Genomic DNA, 18,968 nt, shown 5'->3' on the forward strand with positions numbered 1-18,968 from the left:
AGCATATTTTCAAACATCTGTATAATTTCTGGGTTTTTTTTCACTCAGCTATTAAGCACCACATTTTTAAAAACCACCTTTGTTAGTTGATTTATGCATAGAACACTTGGCAGATGATTAGCACTTGATAGCAGGCATTTGGAAAATTACGTGTTAAATTTGTCCTTAGTAACCTCAACAGCTGTTTCATCATAAGGGACTTTCTGAGGAGCAAGGCAACTAACAGTGATATATGATGTTAGTGAAAAAATAAAAATTAACTCATTGTAATATCAAACATTCTGATTGACTTACATGAAATTAGTAGGTGATAGTGTCTTTGATAAAGCTCTACATTATCTAAAGAAATTGACATTAGAATTACCAAAGTTTTGTATAACCCTATGGGGAATCCCTGATTTAAAATTGATAGTTTCCTTTTTAAATTTATTATGTGGAATTCATAATGTATTCATTGAGAAATAATGGAATAAGGGTGGTACTAAGATCCCTACACTTACACATATAATCTTTTGTAACCTTTATGCAAATGAGCCATAGTAACTAGCTGCATCATTTATGCTAAGAATATAGCAACAGCTTTCATGATGATGTGTTTTTTTCTTCTTTATCCCCTTCATTTTACTACCCTTTGAGTTCTTGAGATTCTGCTCAATAAGGAAGGAACATGGTAGCAACAGGGACAGATCTTCTCTTCCTTCTTCTCCACATTGCTAAATAACAAGGAGTAGCAGTGATTCAGGGAATATGGCATAGTTTGCACAGCTCTGGAAGTGGCCAACTGGTAACCATGGTGTGAATTCATCTGGCTGTCCACCAGGTTAAAATGTATATATGCAAATCTGGCTGTCTACCAGATTAAAATTTATATATATACACACTTCAGTGCATTCTGTCATTGCTATAATACCTCAATATGTGCCTTCTCAGTGTTGAGTTTGAGATTGATAATTGGTACATTAGTGTTATGTGAAGTTTTTCTTTCACTCCCATCTCCTACTTCTACTTAAATGCTGGAATTATGTGGTCATTTTATTTTGAGACAGAATCTTGGTAACCTATGTAATAAAATAATGGTGAACTCTTGTTCATAAGTCTTAGGTGGTTTTTGATATGCAAATTCCTAGACTGCCCTGACCTAATGTTCTGATTCAGTAAATCTGGACTGGAACTAAGGACTTTGTATTTTTAATAAATGCTGAGGACCTTTGCTGGAACACTGCTGAGCTGAGGGTGCCAGCTTGCCCACGTCTGGAAAATGGTCAGCTCTATTGCTTGCACTCGTTGTAATGTCCTAGAATTGAACTTGGATGTATTTGTGGAAGATTTCCATATTTGCTAAACATCTACTATGTTAACAATAGTGACCAAAACAAAGATCCATTCCCTCATGGAGCTTTTACAGATTTATTTCCAGCCCATTCATTAGTGACTAAACACTTGTATCTTTTATCATTAGGCATGAAATATATGACTGAATGGTTTTTTAAAGCTGTCCCCATGGGGTATGTATTACAAAACTTGCATTTAAAATATAGAATCATATTTATGTTGAGAACATCCGGATCAGAGCCTCAGTTTTTGGACATCAATCCTAATTAAATATTGTGCAGTTTCCCATACTGGCGAGGGTTGCATACGACCAGCATACTGGATCAACTGCTGACCAGGTTTGTCATTAAACATTTTCAGACCTCAAGCAGTGGAAGGCACTCTGTTCGCATTACTGGCCTTAGTACTATTGATTTCCGAGCTGGCTTTTCTCGAAAGCCTACCCTGGACTTCAAAAAAACAGTCAGCAGACCAGTGCAAGGTTTGTATGTGCATATTATTTAAATTGACATAATAGCTATCCAAATGAAAAATATTTCTCAGACTGTCTATAATTTTATAATTTTGTAGTATTCAATAACATTGAGAAGCATAGCTTTAAATGTGACTATTCTCTTGGCCTAGTCACTTTCTCAAAACGTAATCCCAAGACCACTGATATCAAAATCGCTGAGGGTGCTTGTTAAAAATTAAGATTCCTGGACCTTACTCCAGATCTCCTGTCATGGAAGGTAGGGCCCAGGAATATGGACTTCAGTGAGCACCTCAGTTGATTCTTACACTTAACTAAATTTTGAGAATTACTAACCCAGATCTTGAGATTTTTTTCTTACCAAAACCTATAAATTACCTATTGTCAAGGTAAAATGTGTATATATAGCTGAAAAATTAAACACATTACATATCATTGTATTTCAAAGATAAAATTATTGATTTTTAAACCTTGTCCTCCTCTTATTTTATTCATACATTAAGATTTATAGTTTTCTAGCTGAAAAGAAGCTTAACTATAATGTAACAGTTAAAATTTGGGGGAGGTTATTGTTCATTTATTTTTATTGCTGCATTTCCTGGAAAGATACAAAATAATTTATCTTTAAAAGTATTCATGTGATCAAACATTATATAAAGTTCTCACAATTCTAATTTTTTTAACATGTAAACATAGTTAAAATACTATAAAAGTAATTTCTTAGGATTTCCTAAGTTTCTCTGGTCATGCATAAACGGTCTTTTATGTAGAAACAATTCTGCAACTGATCCAGAATTTGTAGGCATCCTTATGGTACTCATATATTATTATCATGCAAATACTTATTTGATATATAACTTCAATTGCATGTTTCTTATAAATGATAAAATCTTTCTCTTGTAGGAATACCTACCTATGTGCTGCTCAATACTTCTGGAATTTCCACTCCAGCTAGAATAGATCTTCTTGAACTTTTGAGTATCTCAGGAAGTTCTCTTAAGACTATTCCTGTTAAATATTACCCAGATCGAAAACCTTATGGCATATGGAATATTTCTGACTTTGTACCACCAAATGAAGCTTTCTTTCTCAAAGTAACAGGCTATGATGAGGATGATTACCTTTTCCAGAGAGTATCAAGTGTTTCCTTTTCTAGTATTGTCCCAGGTAAGACATCATTTTATTCAACATTGGAATATTGACAGTTTAAGGGGGTGATGTTGTCCCATAGGTAAATAATGGACTATAAAATAAAAAGTATTATCTTCATATTATTACTGCATCACCAAATTGATGAACATTTACATGTAGGGCAATACAGTTTTTCTTAGCTGTTAAATAGCACATCCAAAGTTTCATGTTAAGTCTCACTGATTGCAGATCTGAGAATTTTGATTAGTCAGTGTAAGAGCTGGAACTGGAAAATTCTCGTACTCTCTTTCCCTCTAAAAAAAGCCTGGGGCATATATTTGCTTAAACTATCTAAATTGGCTAAATGTATACATACAATTGTCAGAAACTTTCTGCTCCATAGATGGTGGTTCATAGTAAACAACAGGTGATCACTGCCTTTATTTGTCTAGTTGGTTAGTTAGCTAGTTAATTGTACATTTGCTACTACATAGAGAGGAGACTACAGATTAGATATTATATGGAAGCATCAGCTAGCATTTCAGCTTAGCTGTACTTGAGCTATTTTTCAAGGCTCATGACTGAACTCTGACCCAATCTTTTTTTTTCTTTGAGACAGAGTCTTGCTCTGTCGCCCAAGCCAAGGTGCAGTGGCGTAATTTTGGCTCATTGCAAGCTCTACCTCCCGGGTTCATGCCATTCTCCTGCCTCAGCCTCCTGAGTAGCTGGGACTACAGGTGCCTGCCACCTCTCCTGGCTAATTCTTTGTATTTTTAGTAGAGACGGGTTTCACCGTATTAGCCAGGATGGTCTCGATCTCTTGACCTCGTGATCTGCCCGCCTTGGCCTCCCAAAGTGCTGGGATAACAGGCATGAGTCATCGCGCCCGGCCAGAACTCTGACCCAATCTTTAGGACTGTAGCTTGAACCATAGACTGACAGAGATATAAGATTGCTTATAAAATTGTACTATTAGGTGGAGGGACAAAAATTTATCATTTATACATAAGACAGTGATTTGGGAAATTCAGGAACAATTCTATAGCTTTTGTTTAATAGTTGTAGAGTGGTGAGAATAGAACCAACCTCAATATTTCCTCATATACAATATTCAAAGTTGGCTTAGCTCCTAATTTGAATGCTACAAAATCTGATGGATTCCTAAAAGTCATTTTTTACATTTATTTTGGAAAAACAATTTGATTCTGAGATATGTGGGTTCTTATGTTTTTGAAATAAAAACATATTCTAGAATTGATGTATTATTACTTATTTGGTAGCAGTTTTTCTATCTTGGTGGTACAAAACAATACTGTGTCTTAAAAACTGTGGAGTCTTAGATTCAATGAATACTGTAGTAAGGGGCTCATAAAGATATCCAGAAATCAACCAGCTTTGAACAAATAAAGATAGAAAAAGTAATTTTTAGTGATCTGGGTTAATTGGAATGCAGAGGATTTACTGGAATAATTTAAGTATAAAGATTTTGAATGGATTAAGAGGCAGTACTTAACATCATTGTAACCTTTTTGCTTATGTTTTTTGTTTTTGTTTTTTTCCCAGATGCTCCCAAAGTTACAATGCCTGAGAAAACCCCAGGATACTATCTGCAGCCTGGCCAAATTCCCTGCTCTGTTGACAGTCTTTTGCCCTTTACCTTGAGCTTTGTCAGAAATGGAGTCACACTTGGAGTAGACCAGTATTTGAAGTAGGTGCATGTTTCTGTCAGTAATAAGATTCAGTATTAAACATGTAAATATAAATAGCCTATTATTGCAATGTACTTTTTCACTGGAAATTCTCACTTGCTACATAGTCTGGAATATAGCAGGGAACAAAATGGAGACAAATCTGTGCCGTTGTGGAGCTTATATTGTCATAGAGGGAGACAGTAAACAGAAGATAAATATAATATAATAAATACTGGAACATATTCAAATGTTGACTCCTGTGTTATAGAATCTGAATGTTTCGTAATCTGATGGTCTGTTGTTAAGACAAATACAGAATTATGAAAATGACATTAAGTACAAAATCTTGAAAGGAGACTTTGCAAATGAGAGGTCCTGAAGCTTTAGCTTTATTGGCTTCATGGTAAAAGTGTTTCTGAATCTGATTTAAAGTATTATGATAAGTGAATCTGGTAAGCATACAGCAGGTTAGTTGGGTTGAATAATGCTGGTAGGTGGAGTGGATGTAGCATTGGCCAATTTGAAAGCCTAAAATTCAGAGTAAGGGGCATTGGAGCAAAGACATAAAGATGCCAAGAAAGGTGATCAACAAGGTATCCAGAGAAGAGTATTCAAACACCAGGAAGAGCAAATGCAAATGCATGAAGGCTGGAGTGGACTGGGCATGTGGGAAGGACAGACAGAAGGAGGCCAGTATGGCTGAAGCCCATTGAGCCAGGAGGAGAAAGGGAGCAGAGAAGGTCAGAGAGGCATGGTCTGTGCTGCAGGTGGGGTGACAGGTGGCTCATAGCAGGTGTGGCGCCTGCATATAACAATCAGCAGGAGCGGGCTACAGGGCACCAGCTTTTCCTTGTGAAGTTGGGTAACTTTTTTAGACAAATGCAAGTAATTTAATGATAAAAACTAAGTAAACCTTGAAAGCTGGAGAAAAACGATTTCTGCAAAGTGTTGCCTTTTAACTTACTGTGAAACAACGTTTTGGGAAAATCTCTAGGAATTATTGTTTTATCAGACTTTTATGCTATTAATTCAATATCAACATAACTTCCATAAGATGTTAAATGTTTGACAGTCTCAGCTTATACAATCACTTTATGGCAACTTATTTTAATCAAAAATTTATGGCAGGAATGTTCATCAGAACTAGGACATTTTCTACTCTTTAAAGATTAAACTGTATTATTTCCTGCCCCTTACATAGTATATCTTAATGATTTATTTAGCTGTGTATTTAATAACCAGCAACATAATTGACCAGGATATAAAATGATGAAGCTACATAACTAGCTGGTGAAATCAAATAATTCTGTTTTATGTTTAAACAGTAACATTTTTCAAAGACACTTGAAATTCTTTAGAAACATTAATTCATTAATTCCACACAATTCCTGGGAGGTAAGCCACGAGAATTCTTTTTCTCATTTTTCCAGCTCTGTGGCCCAGAGATATGACATGTTTTGCTGACATGTATTAAGCTCTTTGGATGTGAGAAGTTAGAGACAAAATTAGGCATGAGTGATGATAGACTGATACTCTAATTCTGATTCACTCTCATGTCCCTACCCTAGATTTCCTAATAACATGAAACATGTGACTTAATGTTTGTTTATGTCAGTCACTTTGGTCACCAGGGAATGTAAGGGAGAATCCGTTTGCATTAGCAGCAGGGTGCATTTTTATTTGACGTGTTCTTTTCCCTATTCCAAAATCTACCCTTCAAAACTTTTTTTATTATGTCCGCATAGTGCTTAATGTCAACTGAGAAGGCTCCATGAAAAAGAGAATTATTTTCATGTAACATTCCATAATCAAGAAAGGAACAACTGTAAAGAACATTCTTCAAGCATTTAGTAAACTGGTTGTATGTCTTTGGACAAATTACTTGTCCTTTCTCTATCTCAACTTTCATTTTTAAAAAGGGATTTAGGACTCAAAGAATCTTCAGTTTCTGTTCTAAAATTTCCATCAATCTGTTCTTTATTAATCCTAATATATGCTCAGCTTTTAAGTAGGCTCTGAAGAAAACACCAAAGATGTATGTATTCCAAACCCCTACCTTCCTGAAACTTACCAGTACCTCCTAGATGATGACGTTTACAAATTTGTACTTAGTATACTCCTGTTAAGCCTCGAAGATACAGCTTACATGATCAGTATGGTATGGAGTCAAGTGGTATTCTGCTTTCATTCTGAAAGTGACAAGAAGAACCACTGGCATGTAGTTAGTGCCTACAGAATTGAAAGGAAACAATGTTTAACTAAAGTGAATTTTCTCAGCTACTAAAACACATGGAACAATGACCTTGCTTTGTTTCTCACTTTCCTAAGGCACAGAAACCTGTTTTAACTTTTTCTTACAAACCCCAGTTGTACCAAATAGGAGTTAAGAGCTCAGTAAGTTCTTCTTGGTTTCTGATGATAAGTATGGTGTGTTTGGATGGGGAGAGATCTGGAGATATCACCATAAGGTATCATATTTTATACCACTTTCAGAATTCAGTGGAAAATCTCTTGTCTGCAGTGGGCTTTTTACCTTATCTGTATCTTGATTTTTTTAAGGTTATAAGTAGCTACAGATGATACAGGAGAAAAATTATGAAAACATTTTTGACATTTCAGCCACACTTTAAAACAGGACAATGCCTATTTTTGTAGATCATTGAGCTCTTTGAAACAAAGATTAAATATCTATTATTAAGACACTTCCAGAAAATGAGAAATAATTTGAACAGTGTTAGAGGACAAAGAATAAATATTTATTAAATGAATGAGTACATAATATAGTAGAGGGATTTTTTTTTAGAGTTTAACTATAAAACTGATCATTTGTTTTCATTTCTCATTGTGTATGTAGGTTGAACGATATATGGCCTATCGCCCCATGTGGAGCTTATCTAAAAGAAAGTTAAGGAGAATGTATCTTCTTAGAATCAAAAAGTAGATTTCCTACCTTCAAATTTGTATATTGCCTAATTAAATTGCTTTGTCTAAGATTCCTACTGACATGACCAAAAACTGGAAAAAAATAAAAGGAGAGAGGACTAATGAGTATTTCTTTGCCAGCTCTGTTATCTTATATTTTGACATAGCTACAAAATATTTCCCTAAATAAATTTTCAACCTCTATAATTATTGTTTATGTTGTGTCTTTTGCTCAGAGTAGAAAAGCCTCATGTTCTAGTAAAATATAAACGGTGTGTCATTTTAAGTTAAAAAGAACCCTGCAGTTTTATCAGTTTATTTTATTTACATTGTTCTTTTGAATGAAACTTCAAGAAAAATAGTGAATCATTGCTTTCAACTTGGTCTTATTTTGTAGTAACTAAAAGTTTTCCATTATCTTCCCTCCAGAGAATCTGCCAGTGTGAACTTAGATATTGAAAAGGTCACTTTGTCTGACGAAGGTTTCTATGAGTGCATCGCTGTCAGCAGTGCAGGTACTGGACGGGCACAGACATTTTTTGATGTATCAGGTAATTACCACTAATTTCTTTGCAGTTGCCCAAGTATTAATGCAGCTGTGGAAATGGGATGTTTGTTAACCAGTTTGTGTTTATACAGTTGTCTTTATGATTATTTTATTATTGTCTATCTCTCCACTGAATGGAGAACTCAAATCCTGGCTTCACCATGTATCAGATACATGACCCTCCTTGGGCTAATTATTTAAGGATAATAATTATGCCTTGGTTTCCCTAACTATAAAAAAAGCATAACAACAAGAACAGTCTATATTTCATGGGAAACAGTGAGTATTAAATGATATGTAATATATGCAAGGCACTTAGAAGAGAGCCTGCCACATAGAAACACTTCATAGACATTAGTGATTATTATTGTTGTTGTTATCATTATTGTCGGGGACTAAGGAATAGTTTTTGAAATGATCATATAGCATTTTCCCGTGAGAAAATAAAATTTAAGTGAAGGATCTATTCTGATCAAAACAAGGTTAAATGTTCACTCTTCCTCCCCCATATTCATAATGAGCAGAGCATTTTTATGAGTAGATTCTGATATTTAAATTAAAGATAATAATGAAAACGATTATATTCTAAGAACACAGGACCTCAGTGGCTACAATATTCGCACTAAGAAGGGTAGAAGTAGTGCTAATTATTTTGCATTCAGATAGTATGTTTCCTATGAATAGATGAATATAGTTCATATTATTTTATAAGGTAAAATACATTAAAGTGAAAAAAATAATTTTTCCTCTCATCTCACCTAATTTTTAGGGGATAAAAGACTACCATTTATAATCAATGATCAGGATTAAGTCATTTACTTGGTGTTTATCTATAATTGAAAACTTTGTTTAGGCTGAATGATTTTCTACCTGCCTTGTGGACTAGTGTTGCTATGTGTTTAATTGTAACCTATTCTGACCTATATATTGCTGCTGTTGAATTTGTTACAATGTCTATATTTGCTTTTAGTACTGGGGTGCATTTTCTTCAGACAAGTTAAGACAAAAGAAGCTTATAATTATAGGTATATCATATATTTAGAAGTCTAGGATTTGTTGTTTGCTATCAGTAATTTCAAAACCTTAAAGCAGAAGCATGCAAGTCAGACAAGCATGTTCTTCTTGCAGTTAAACCATTTGTATTCTGTTACTGCTAGAAAACGTTTGTCTTCTGAAACAATTTAGCAAGTTGACATACATCACAAACTATTCATTTTTTCATGTTCAATAATTACAAAAAGCATTGGAGTTATGTCAACATTCCTCAGCTTCTGGGAAAACAAATACTTGAACACTTGAGTATTTTTCCCAGCAATACTTTTTAAGAGAAGGACAACAAGGAAAGAGGTTTGAGTGAGTTGATTCAGACATCTTGCATAAATAACTGGGAAGTGCCAGGAAGAACTTGTGAACTGACTGTCATGAATTGGGCTTGACAGTGTCAGGAACTTCCATATGTGTATTCTACACATGTCCTTCTAGTAGCCGTCTGTGATCTGTGCCAGCCAGGCAATGGAATAACTAGGAAATTGTACTGTGCCCGAGCTGACTTTCTGGAATTGTTTTCCACTCAGTCAATTTAAAAAGAATAGGGCAGAAACAGTGATGGCAAGGGCAATGACTATAACAGCAGAAGTCACAAGTAAGTGCCCCTTTGAACTTGAAAGAGTGGACTTTTTGTTTTCTGGGTTAGCTGTTGCCTAATACGCCAGTCTTTAAGCTCCACCCACTTCCGAATTTCCCCTAGCCTAGGCTGAGGTCCCAGCTCAGCCACCGCACTGTAACTAATTATCAGCATACTGGAATCAGGTGCAAATTCACAGGATAATTAGATCTTATATTTTTTAAAGGGGTATTAGGAAGCAAAGCATTATTGAACACTAATATTCTCATGCCATTATGGATATTATTTTATTTTATAAAGTCAAGGAACACCCAAGAGCAGTTTAAAGAAATGCCCAAGTTCTACCAATATGTCGCCTCAGTTTTTGCCAGCACTTTTTTACTAGTTGACATGTTTGAGGACTTTTGGTACATTTGAAATGTTGGTTATTGGGTTATTGATTGTTTTAAATGCACAATAGGTGTAGAAAGCATTGTTCTTCTCTTTTATTGAATATAAACACACAGAATCAAATGAGTGAAACTGCAGAAGCATGAAAAACTTATTCTTTTCAAATTACATTTGGTAGTTTAGTTTGATACTAAGTTATATTAATTATCTGTACTGAATTGTTTTACTAACACAATGACCTTCACCCAACACACACACACACACACACACACACACACACACACACAGTACTAAAATTCTGAGTTTAGGTAAAAATCTGAAGAGAGAAAACTTGTCAAGGGCATGTCAGTGACAGGAAACCTTAAATTATAATTACAGAATATTCTTTTAGAAAGGCTAAGATTTGGAAATAATCTTATACCACCTTATCATTTTATAGCTAATGAAACAGAACCCAGAGGAAGCAAGTGACCTGTTTATGATCAAATGGGTAGATAGGTCATAAGATGTAGATTCCTGGCCTCCTGATTCTCAGTCTCATGGTCCTAATGTCCCAAGCCTACGCTTGTCACTGTTCCTCCCTGATTATTGAGGTTTCCTTTCTGCTACCCTAATCCCAGCCTGCTTTCACTCAGGAATGGCTGCCCTTTGTACTCCTAGAACAGGTTATTTCTGATAATCCATAATCTTGGCCTCCTTCACAAACTGCTGTAATTCTCCCTCATCATTCCCCTATTCCTACCAAATTTATTCACATATGTCTAAATATTTCCATGTGTATAATATTTATTGTCTTGAAGTATTTATGCAGTGGTGGTGTCGTATGTCATGATTTCAAATCTCATCTGCTCATGTATGTTATTAGAAAGTTGGCAGGTACTTATTTGAATTTATATTCTAAGAGAAACTAGTATCTGGGGTGGAGTTTGTATGCAAGAGGGTTTTTGGAGAGTTCTCTAGGGAAAAGCACCTGTAAGGGAATGAGGGAAGTGGAAGAAGAGGAACTGAGCTACAGTTGCAGCAAGGGCCTACAGGCAGCTCTGGAGCTGGGAGGGCCCTGAATTGAGCGAGGAGAGCTGGGTCTTTCTTCCTTCATTAAGAAGTAATTGGATGTGAGCAGCACTGGAAAGGGGTGTCTAACCTTCAGCATGTTTGTTTCATAGGGATCTGAGAGCTAGAAGGAGTCTTTATGATAAATTAATCATCTTATTTTTCAGATAGAAAAACTAAACTATTAATATCACTAAATTGACTTATCTAAAGTCACACAACTAATTAGGGGTAGAACTAGGTGGCCTATTATTACCAAATTTAGCAAATTAAAAACACAGGATGCCCAGTTAAATTTGAATATCACATATGTGTGACCCAAATATTACACAAGGCATACTTGTACTGAAATATTATTGTATTTGTATCTGAAATTCAGATTTAACAAAGTGTCCTGCATTTTATCTGTGAACCCTAGCCAGACTCCAATCAAAGCTTCCTTTGTCCTGTATTCTTTCCAATGTATTCACTAGCTATTTTCATAAGAGATTTAAAAAATAACAAAATAATAAAACATTTTTTTAACTTAAAATAGCATATACTACTTAGAAACAGTTTGGGAAAACAATGATAAATATAACAAAATATGGAAAACACACATATTATATCACTCAGAGATAACCACTGTGGTTTTGGTATACTTGTTTTCAGTCTCCATTCTAGGCTTATTATATTAATCTGCACTCATACATAGTTTTAAATAGCACGGGGATAAAGTTTGATCTTGAATATTTGACACACTTTCATATTAAACTAAAACAGACACATGAATTTCTAGCTAGCATAGATCACTGCAGTTTTTATTGCGGCATTATTTATAATGTATTGCTACAGGAGATCTTTTTTTTTTTTTTTTTTGAGATGGAGTCTGGCTCTGTTGCCCAGGCTGGAGTGCAGTGGCCGGATCTCAGCTCACTGCAAGCCCCGCCTCCTGGGTTCACACCATTCTCCTGCCTCAGCCTCCCGAGTAGCTGGGAGTACAGGCGCCCGCCACCTCGCCTGGCTAATTATTTTTGTATTTTAGTAGAGACGGGGTTTCACCGTGTTAGCCAGGATGGTCTCGATCTCCTGACTTCGTGATCCGCCCATCTCGGCCTCCCAAAGTGCTGGGATTACAGGCTTGAGCCACCGCGCCCGGGGATCATTTTAAAGCATTTGAGCAGAGACAGCTTTGGAGAGAGAATTTAGATTCACTCTCAAAACTAACTAGAGCTAACTCAGGAAAAGGAAACCAAACACCGCATGTTCTCACTCATAAGTAGGAGTTGAACAATGGGAACACATGCACAGGGAGGGGAACAACACACACCAGGGCCTGTTGGGGGATGGGGGGCAAGGGGAGGCAACTTAGAGGACAGGTCAATAGGTGCAGCAAACCACCATGGCACACGTACACCTATGTGACAAACCTGCATGTTCTGCACATGTACCCCGGAACTTAAAGTAAAATAATAAAAAGAACCAACGAACTAGAGAAATGTGATTTTCTGCAAAAATGTTGGTTAAATATTTAATTAGTAATTGGCCTTTGACCATATCTGAAACACATGCATTACTCAATGCCTTTTGTGTATATGGCTCTGTGTACAATTTTATTAATGGTCTGTTCCTACTGTTCACCTGAACTTCATAAATCAAACTGTTCCCCATTTTTGCTTGAACATTTATCTTACTCTTCTATTGTCCTATGTCTTCTTAATGAGACTGTAACTCCCCTGAAAGATGATACTGTCATTTTCATGTTTACTATCCTTTGTGTGCTATTTTCTTTACAACGCTAAATATATATTTTTAAAATTTAAAAGTTCGCAAATGCTACTTTCATCAATAAAAACTTGGCCTCATTTTGCAATCCTAAATCAGTCAAGTTATACTCTTTTGACATGCCTCTTTGACTCTCATGTCTATAATTTGGCTTGAGTATCCTTTGGTATGTAAGTGTGTACTACTTTCTAAAGCATCCTTTCAGTGATAATTTTGGGGGGGCTCATAGTCATACACATTAATGGAGTAAGTTCTGTTGCACTGCATCTTTCCTACTGGATATTCAATACATACTTATTCAGTTTTTAAACCACATCTGTAAGTGAGCAAAATGGCTTTTAGATCTCTTGATTTGAATTTTTTGATTTCACACAGAACCGCCTCCAGTCATCCAAGTGCCTAGCAATGTTACAGTCACTCCTGGAGAGACAGCAGTGTTAACATGTCTCATCATCAGCGCAGTGGATTACAATCTAACCTGGCAGAGGAATGACAGAGATGTCAGACTGGCAGAGCCAGCAAGAATTAGGACCTTGACTAATCTGTCATTGGAGCTAAAGAGTGTGAAATTCAACGATGCTGGAGAGTATCTTTGTGTGGTTTCTAGTGAAGGTGGATCATCAGCCGCTTCAGTTTTCCTCACAGTGCAAGGTACAGTGCTTTTGGTAACTTCTGAATTATGACATCTTTCTGTCTTCTTTTTTTAAAATTTTTGTCCTCCCAAGTTGGCTATTTGAGAGTGAGAGTATCTACCCAAATAATTATCGTTTTGAGTGATGGAATGCTTAAGCGTATTCAGTGGTCTATGGCCAAGAAAACTGGAAACTAAAACATCACTAACAAATAGGAAACTTTAATACAATCATAACTAATCATAGTAGTTGAAGATGTTTATTTTAAGACAATATAAAAATTGTCTCTGGATAATTTAATAGTTTTAAATTCTTTAATCCATCTTGTGGATTTTTTACAAAGCATACTAATTAATAATTGGTCAAAAAACAATTTCTTCCCAATTTAAGTACTGTGTTATTGCATACGTAACTAATTTACCTTTCGTTGTGAAATTGTGTGATAATTCTCACTAATACCTTTAAAATAAAGGTTTAAGATGCATCTCATCTTGGTGAAATTTTATTGAAACATAAGCAGAGTTGTTTTTAACATTATTTGTCTTACACACGCATGTACACACACAAGTGCCTATTGAAAATAAACTAATTGTGAGCCAATTTTGAATTATGTATTCAGAGATTACATGTTCCAATAGTTGAAAATGAATTTATGAGCAATGTGGTTAATGGCTACTAAATATATATTGTTCAGGACCATCAAATGACGAGGAGAAACCACTCCAAAGTTTCTCTTTCAGTGGAAACATATTTGGCTTCTAAATGTCTATAGACCAGCTGGGAGTCTTAATGTAATGAAAAAATTACTGTTGGCAGTTTTTCACTGTTAAGCTGAAAGGTTCAGTTACTGCCTCAGCAGAATATTTTATTTCAGTTCCTTGATGTGGGAGACTGATTGCACCAGAATTGGGTCTATTTGATTGTGGTATTAGAAACAATTTTATAACATGCCTGAAGTAACAGTCTCAGGTAACTTTTTAGCAAGGTTACCTAAGAAAATGACCATTGAGCTTCAAGGCTAACTCTTAGAATGTTATTAATGACAGAAAAGCGAAACTACCATGAGAATGAACAAAATGGTTGACATCTGATTATAGTTTTCTCCCTGGTAGTTGAAATATATGCTGCAATCAGAATGTGTGTCTTTTGTTAGTTGATCTGGGGAATCCTCTAGGGAAATGTTGCTTTTGTAAATGGTTCACCACATTTCCACATGAAACTGCCTAGATAATATGAGTCGATCCAAGTTCTAGCAACTTGGGTTACTAGAACTCTGGAACTATTTTACCGAACTGATTGTTTCGGATAAAATAAGTGCTAATGGACTTCTGAAATTTGATCTTGGTTCTTTATTTGAAGTCCCTTAGAATGAGATTGTAAACAAATCAGAGCCTTCCTTGTTTCTCCAAGTTAACATTACAGTCCATAATTTTTCTGTTTAGTTCATTAGAGCGGTGATTCTCAAACTTCCATGAGTAAGGAATTACCCAAGGACTTTTTTAAAAATGCATATTTCTAACCCCACATCAAGCGATGTTTTTTCTATAGGTCTGGTGTGTGGCCTGGGAATCTGCATTTTAATAGCCTTCTCAAGTAATTCCATGGACATTTTCTGAAAACAGCATATATATCCATTCTACAGAATGAACCATATGATCTAGAAATGTGTATCTTTAAGGGAAGCCCTTGACTCTCTTCTTTCTGGTAAAATAAAGCCATTATTATCCAACAATTTACAAAGTGCTGAGGTAAAATGTTATATAATACACAAAACATAAATATAAAAACTGTATGACAGTACATCATTACTGGGTAATCTGTATTAGTGGTGTAAATCTGTCTAGAGGTGTTATTTTATGGCCTGTCTAGTTGGCCTTGAGTTTGAGGGGCCAATTTTGATGATAAAGGATGTTTCAAAAATCTAACAAAAATATACTCTAGAATTGATAGTACTGCTCAGTAAAAATAAGAGACTTTTACTAATTGTAGTTACCTAAGTGTATTATTTTATGGTTGAATGCACTATTGGAAAGCTATGGGTATTTGATGAAGTAAACTGCCATACCTAAAGGTAAAGTTTATGATAATATGAGAGCTGATAAACTATTGGCATTAAATCTTACATTACAAATTAATTTCACTTTAATGCAGTTAAATCTTTTTAAAAGCAGAAATAACAAATAGTTTTAGAAAACTTAAAAGACAAAATAATACTTGGATTGAATACTTAACTTTAGGAATAGTTTTCTTGTTTAAAGGGGAATCAGTAGCTTAATTCACAGCCTTATTTATGTTGTTATGCTTCCACTGGTATGTTTGGGAACTATTTCTATCTGGAATACTTTTAAGAGTTAAAAATCTAGATTTTACAAGTTTTTTGTAGTAATTTTACAAAATATAATTAGCAAGAATTTTCTTCTTTAAGAGAGTATATGTCTAGTATTGCAGCCTTTCTTTACCTGACAATAAATTATATATAAAGTCTTCAAAAAGACAAAGCTAAAGAATACTAAAAACTAGCAGCAATTAACAGCAGCAAAAATCCTAGGAGGAATTTTATATGTATTACATATAAAGATTTTTTTCTTATATAAATATGTATATAGAATATTTATCTATATTTTAAGATCACTGGAATGAAAATCTTAACAGTGCTCCATCCTTTTTCTGTTCACATGAAAATAGGAAGTATCTTTGTCCTTGTTTTATAGTTTGCTCCAAAAAGAAAATGTTACTCTTTGAAGAAGCCAGAATGCTATTTTCTCATACTAGCTCTAACTATTCAGTTAGGAAACTAGCAGGATAGTAAATGAGCAGGCAACCTGGTCCCAGGTAGAAAATTGTAACCTTGGATATATGTAACCTGGGATGTATGTTTCCCACCAATGAAAGTATTTGAAAGCAAGAGAAACATCGATACGAGTGTCAGTTAGGAATTTTAGAAACAGATGGTTGCAGAGGGGAGCATCACATCTCAGCCAAAAGAGCTCCATAGATGAGGACTGGGCAAGGAGCCATGTATGTCAGACTCTCACTTAGCTGCAGAGCTGAAAAGGGGGTTCAGCTCCTCCAGAACAGAAGCAGAGTGAGAATGAAGTCAAGTCCATCCAAACACTTTGTTAAAAGACACTAGTTTTGGACGAATGTCACTTCATTTGAAGATGAATAAACAGAAAACTATCGAAATAAATAAAACAGTGGGGGGGAAATGAAGCATAGGACTTAAGTAGAAATGCTGAGGAACAAAACAAGGCAGGCAGGGAATACTTATAAGAAATGGACGCTTTGAAAGCAGCTTATTCTAGAGACAAGGGGAAAAAGTATTTGGTCTGCCCATTATCTTTCAAAAAGACTTCACTTCTTTTAGATGACAGTGTATATTCATACGGTATCTTAGTCTGTTTTTTTGCTGCTGTAACAGAATCCCTGAGACTGGGTAATTTATAATGAACAGAAATTTATTGGCTCACAGTGCTGAAGGCTAGGAGGTCCAAGATCAAGACTGGGGCATCTAGTGAAGCCCTTCTTCCTGCATCATCACATGGTAGAGGGCAGAAAGACAAAGAAAGCAAAAGAGCACATCTACTCCTGTGAGCTTTTTAATTAAGGGTATTAATGTTTTCATGTGGGCAGAAACCTAAACATCTCCCATGAGGCCTCATCTCCCAATGCTGTTGCATTGGAGATTAAGTTTTCAGCACACAAATTCAGGGAGACACATTCAAACCATAACATAAGGCAAGAACCGGCTAAGACAAAAGGACAATAATAAGTGGAATGGGCTGAACACAGTGACTCATGCCTGTAATCCCAGCACTTTGGGAGGCTGAGGCAGGCAGATCATGAGGTCAGGATATTGAGACTATCCTGGCTAACATGGTGAAACCCTGTCTCTACTAAAAATACGAAAAATTAACCAGGTATGATGGCACACATCTGTAGTCCCAGCTACTTGGGAAGCTGAGGCAGGAGACTCTCTTGAACCTGGGAGGCGGAGGTTGCTGTGAGCTGAGATCACACCACTGCACTCCAGCCTGGGCAACAGAGCGAGACTCCATCTCCATAATAATGATAATAATAGTAATAATAATAAGTGGAATGGAAGAAGTCAGAAAAGATTTGATTTTTAAAATGCAATATTTTAGTGCAAATATGTAATAGAGGCACTGAAGAGCAGAATTTATACTATATAAAAAATCATGGATGTGGTGCATAAATTTGAGAAGTCTTTCAGAATATTGAGGAAAAGAACTAACAGTTGAATAATATGATTTTTAAGTGGAAATAAAAAAATAAGTTTAATCTAAAATTTATAGGAGTTTAGGAAACAAAGACAATTGAAACTAAAGAAATAGTCCGAGATATAATTGAAGAAAACTGTTCTAGGGAGAAAAAGTTGTCTTGAGTGAGTAGATTAACCAAGGTAAATGAAGGGAGAACTTCATCTAGACACATCCTGGCTGAATTTGAAATTACTAGTAGGAACAATCTACTCATTCCCCATAAGCATATGACTAAACCCATTGTAAACAGAAAGATAAAATCAGATTTGTGTCTGACTTCTTATGCTAAAAGCTAGAAGATAATTGCAGTGGATATTTGTCATAATTTTGCTCTTAGGGTCTGAATACTTTCCCTAATTTGGGGAGGAATTATTTATTATCTTGGTGGGAAGCAGAAAACAAGTGAGGTCAGATAATTCATTTTCCTTATTCCCTAGATCACATGACCCACAGCCAGCCACTAATATGCTCCCAGTGGGACTTTCACTCTTGCCAAGACCATGAACACTGAAAAAATTCTAATTTTGGCAGCATCATGGAATTTAGAGTCCAACAGCAGAAGCAAATGTCCCAGTGGCCCTTCACCATCACTTTAACAGACTGATGTTGGCTGTGTTCTCAGCGGTCTAGCCACACCATTTCTATCTGATATCCAGTTTCCTTTTGATTCTGTACCTCAGAAAAAATTTTCCCAATGAATTCCTTTTCTACTTAAGTCAGCCAACCTGGTTTCTGTTGTTTGCAATTGAGAATTCCAACTGACACAATAATAAGAAAGATGCAAGTAGTTTAAAAAAGAAATGGAATCCAAGAATTTAATCCAGTTAAGTTGTCTTTCCTATAAAAAGCCATCAAAAGGACATTCTCAAATGTCCAACAGTTCAAGAAAAATGCCAAATATATAGCTTTCTTAAAATGATTTATTAAAAATGCAACTTAACGGCTTGAAGTAGATCTTAAAAAGGAAAAACAAAAAAATCCAAATTGGAGAAGCCATGGTATGAACAACTGGTGAACTTCCCTCAGTGACTATTATCAAGCTCATTACCAACTCATCAAAAAAGCCTTGGGAGGCAAAGCTAACCTCAGAAACTATGACTGTTTGAATCAGCCACACTGATGAGCATGTG

The 18,968-nt window shown here is 35.5% G+C and overlaps 1 protein-coding gene across 1 annotated transcript in view; it reads left to right on the top strand.

Moving 5' to 3' along the window:
* The window catches only part of HMCN1 (hemicentin 1), a 455,102-nt gene that overhangs the window by 187,729 nt on the left and 248,405 nt on the right, over positions 1 to 18,968 (top strand). The window contains exons 7-11 of the mRNA XM_015121897.3: positions 1,693 to 1,813; positions 2,708 to 2,971; positions 4,499 to 4,643; positions 7,978 to 8,099; positions 13,299 to 13,574. Coding sequence (XP_014977383.3) covers positions 1,693 to 1,813; positions 2,708 to 2,971; positions 4,499 to 4,643; positions 7,978 to 8,099; positions 13,299 to 13,574 — 928 coding nt within the window. The remainder of the gene's footprint in view (positions 1 to 1,692; positions 1,814 to 2,707; positions 2,972 to 4,498; positions 4,644 to 7,977; positions 8,100 to 13,298; positions 13,575 to 18,968) is intronic.

The sequence above is a fragment of the Macaca mulatta genome, chromosome 1 (genome assembly GCF_049350105.2).
Source record: "Macaca mulatta isolate MMU2019108-1 chromosome 1, T2T-MMU8v2.0, whole genome shotgun sequence".
Taxonomy (NCBI): Eukaryota; Metazoa; Chordata; class Mammalia; order Primates; family Cercopithecidae; genus Macaca; species Macaca mulatta.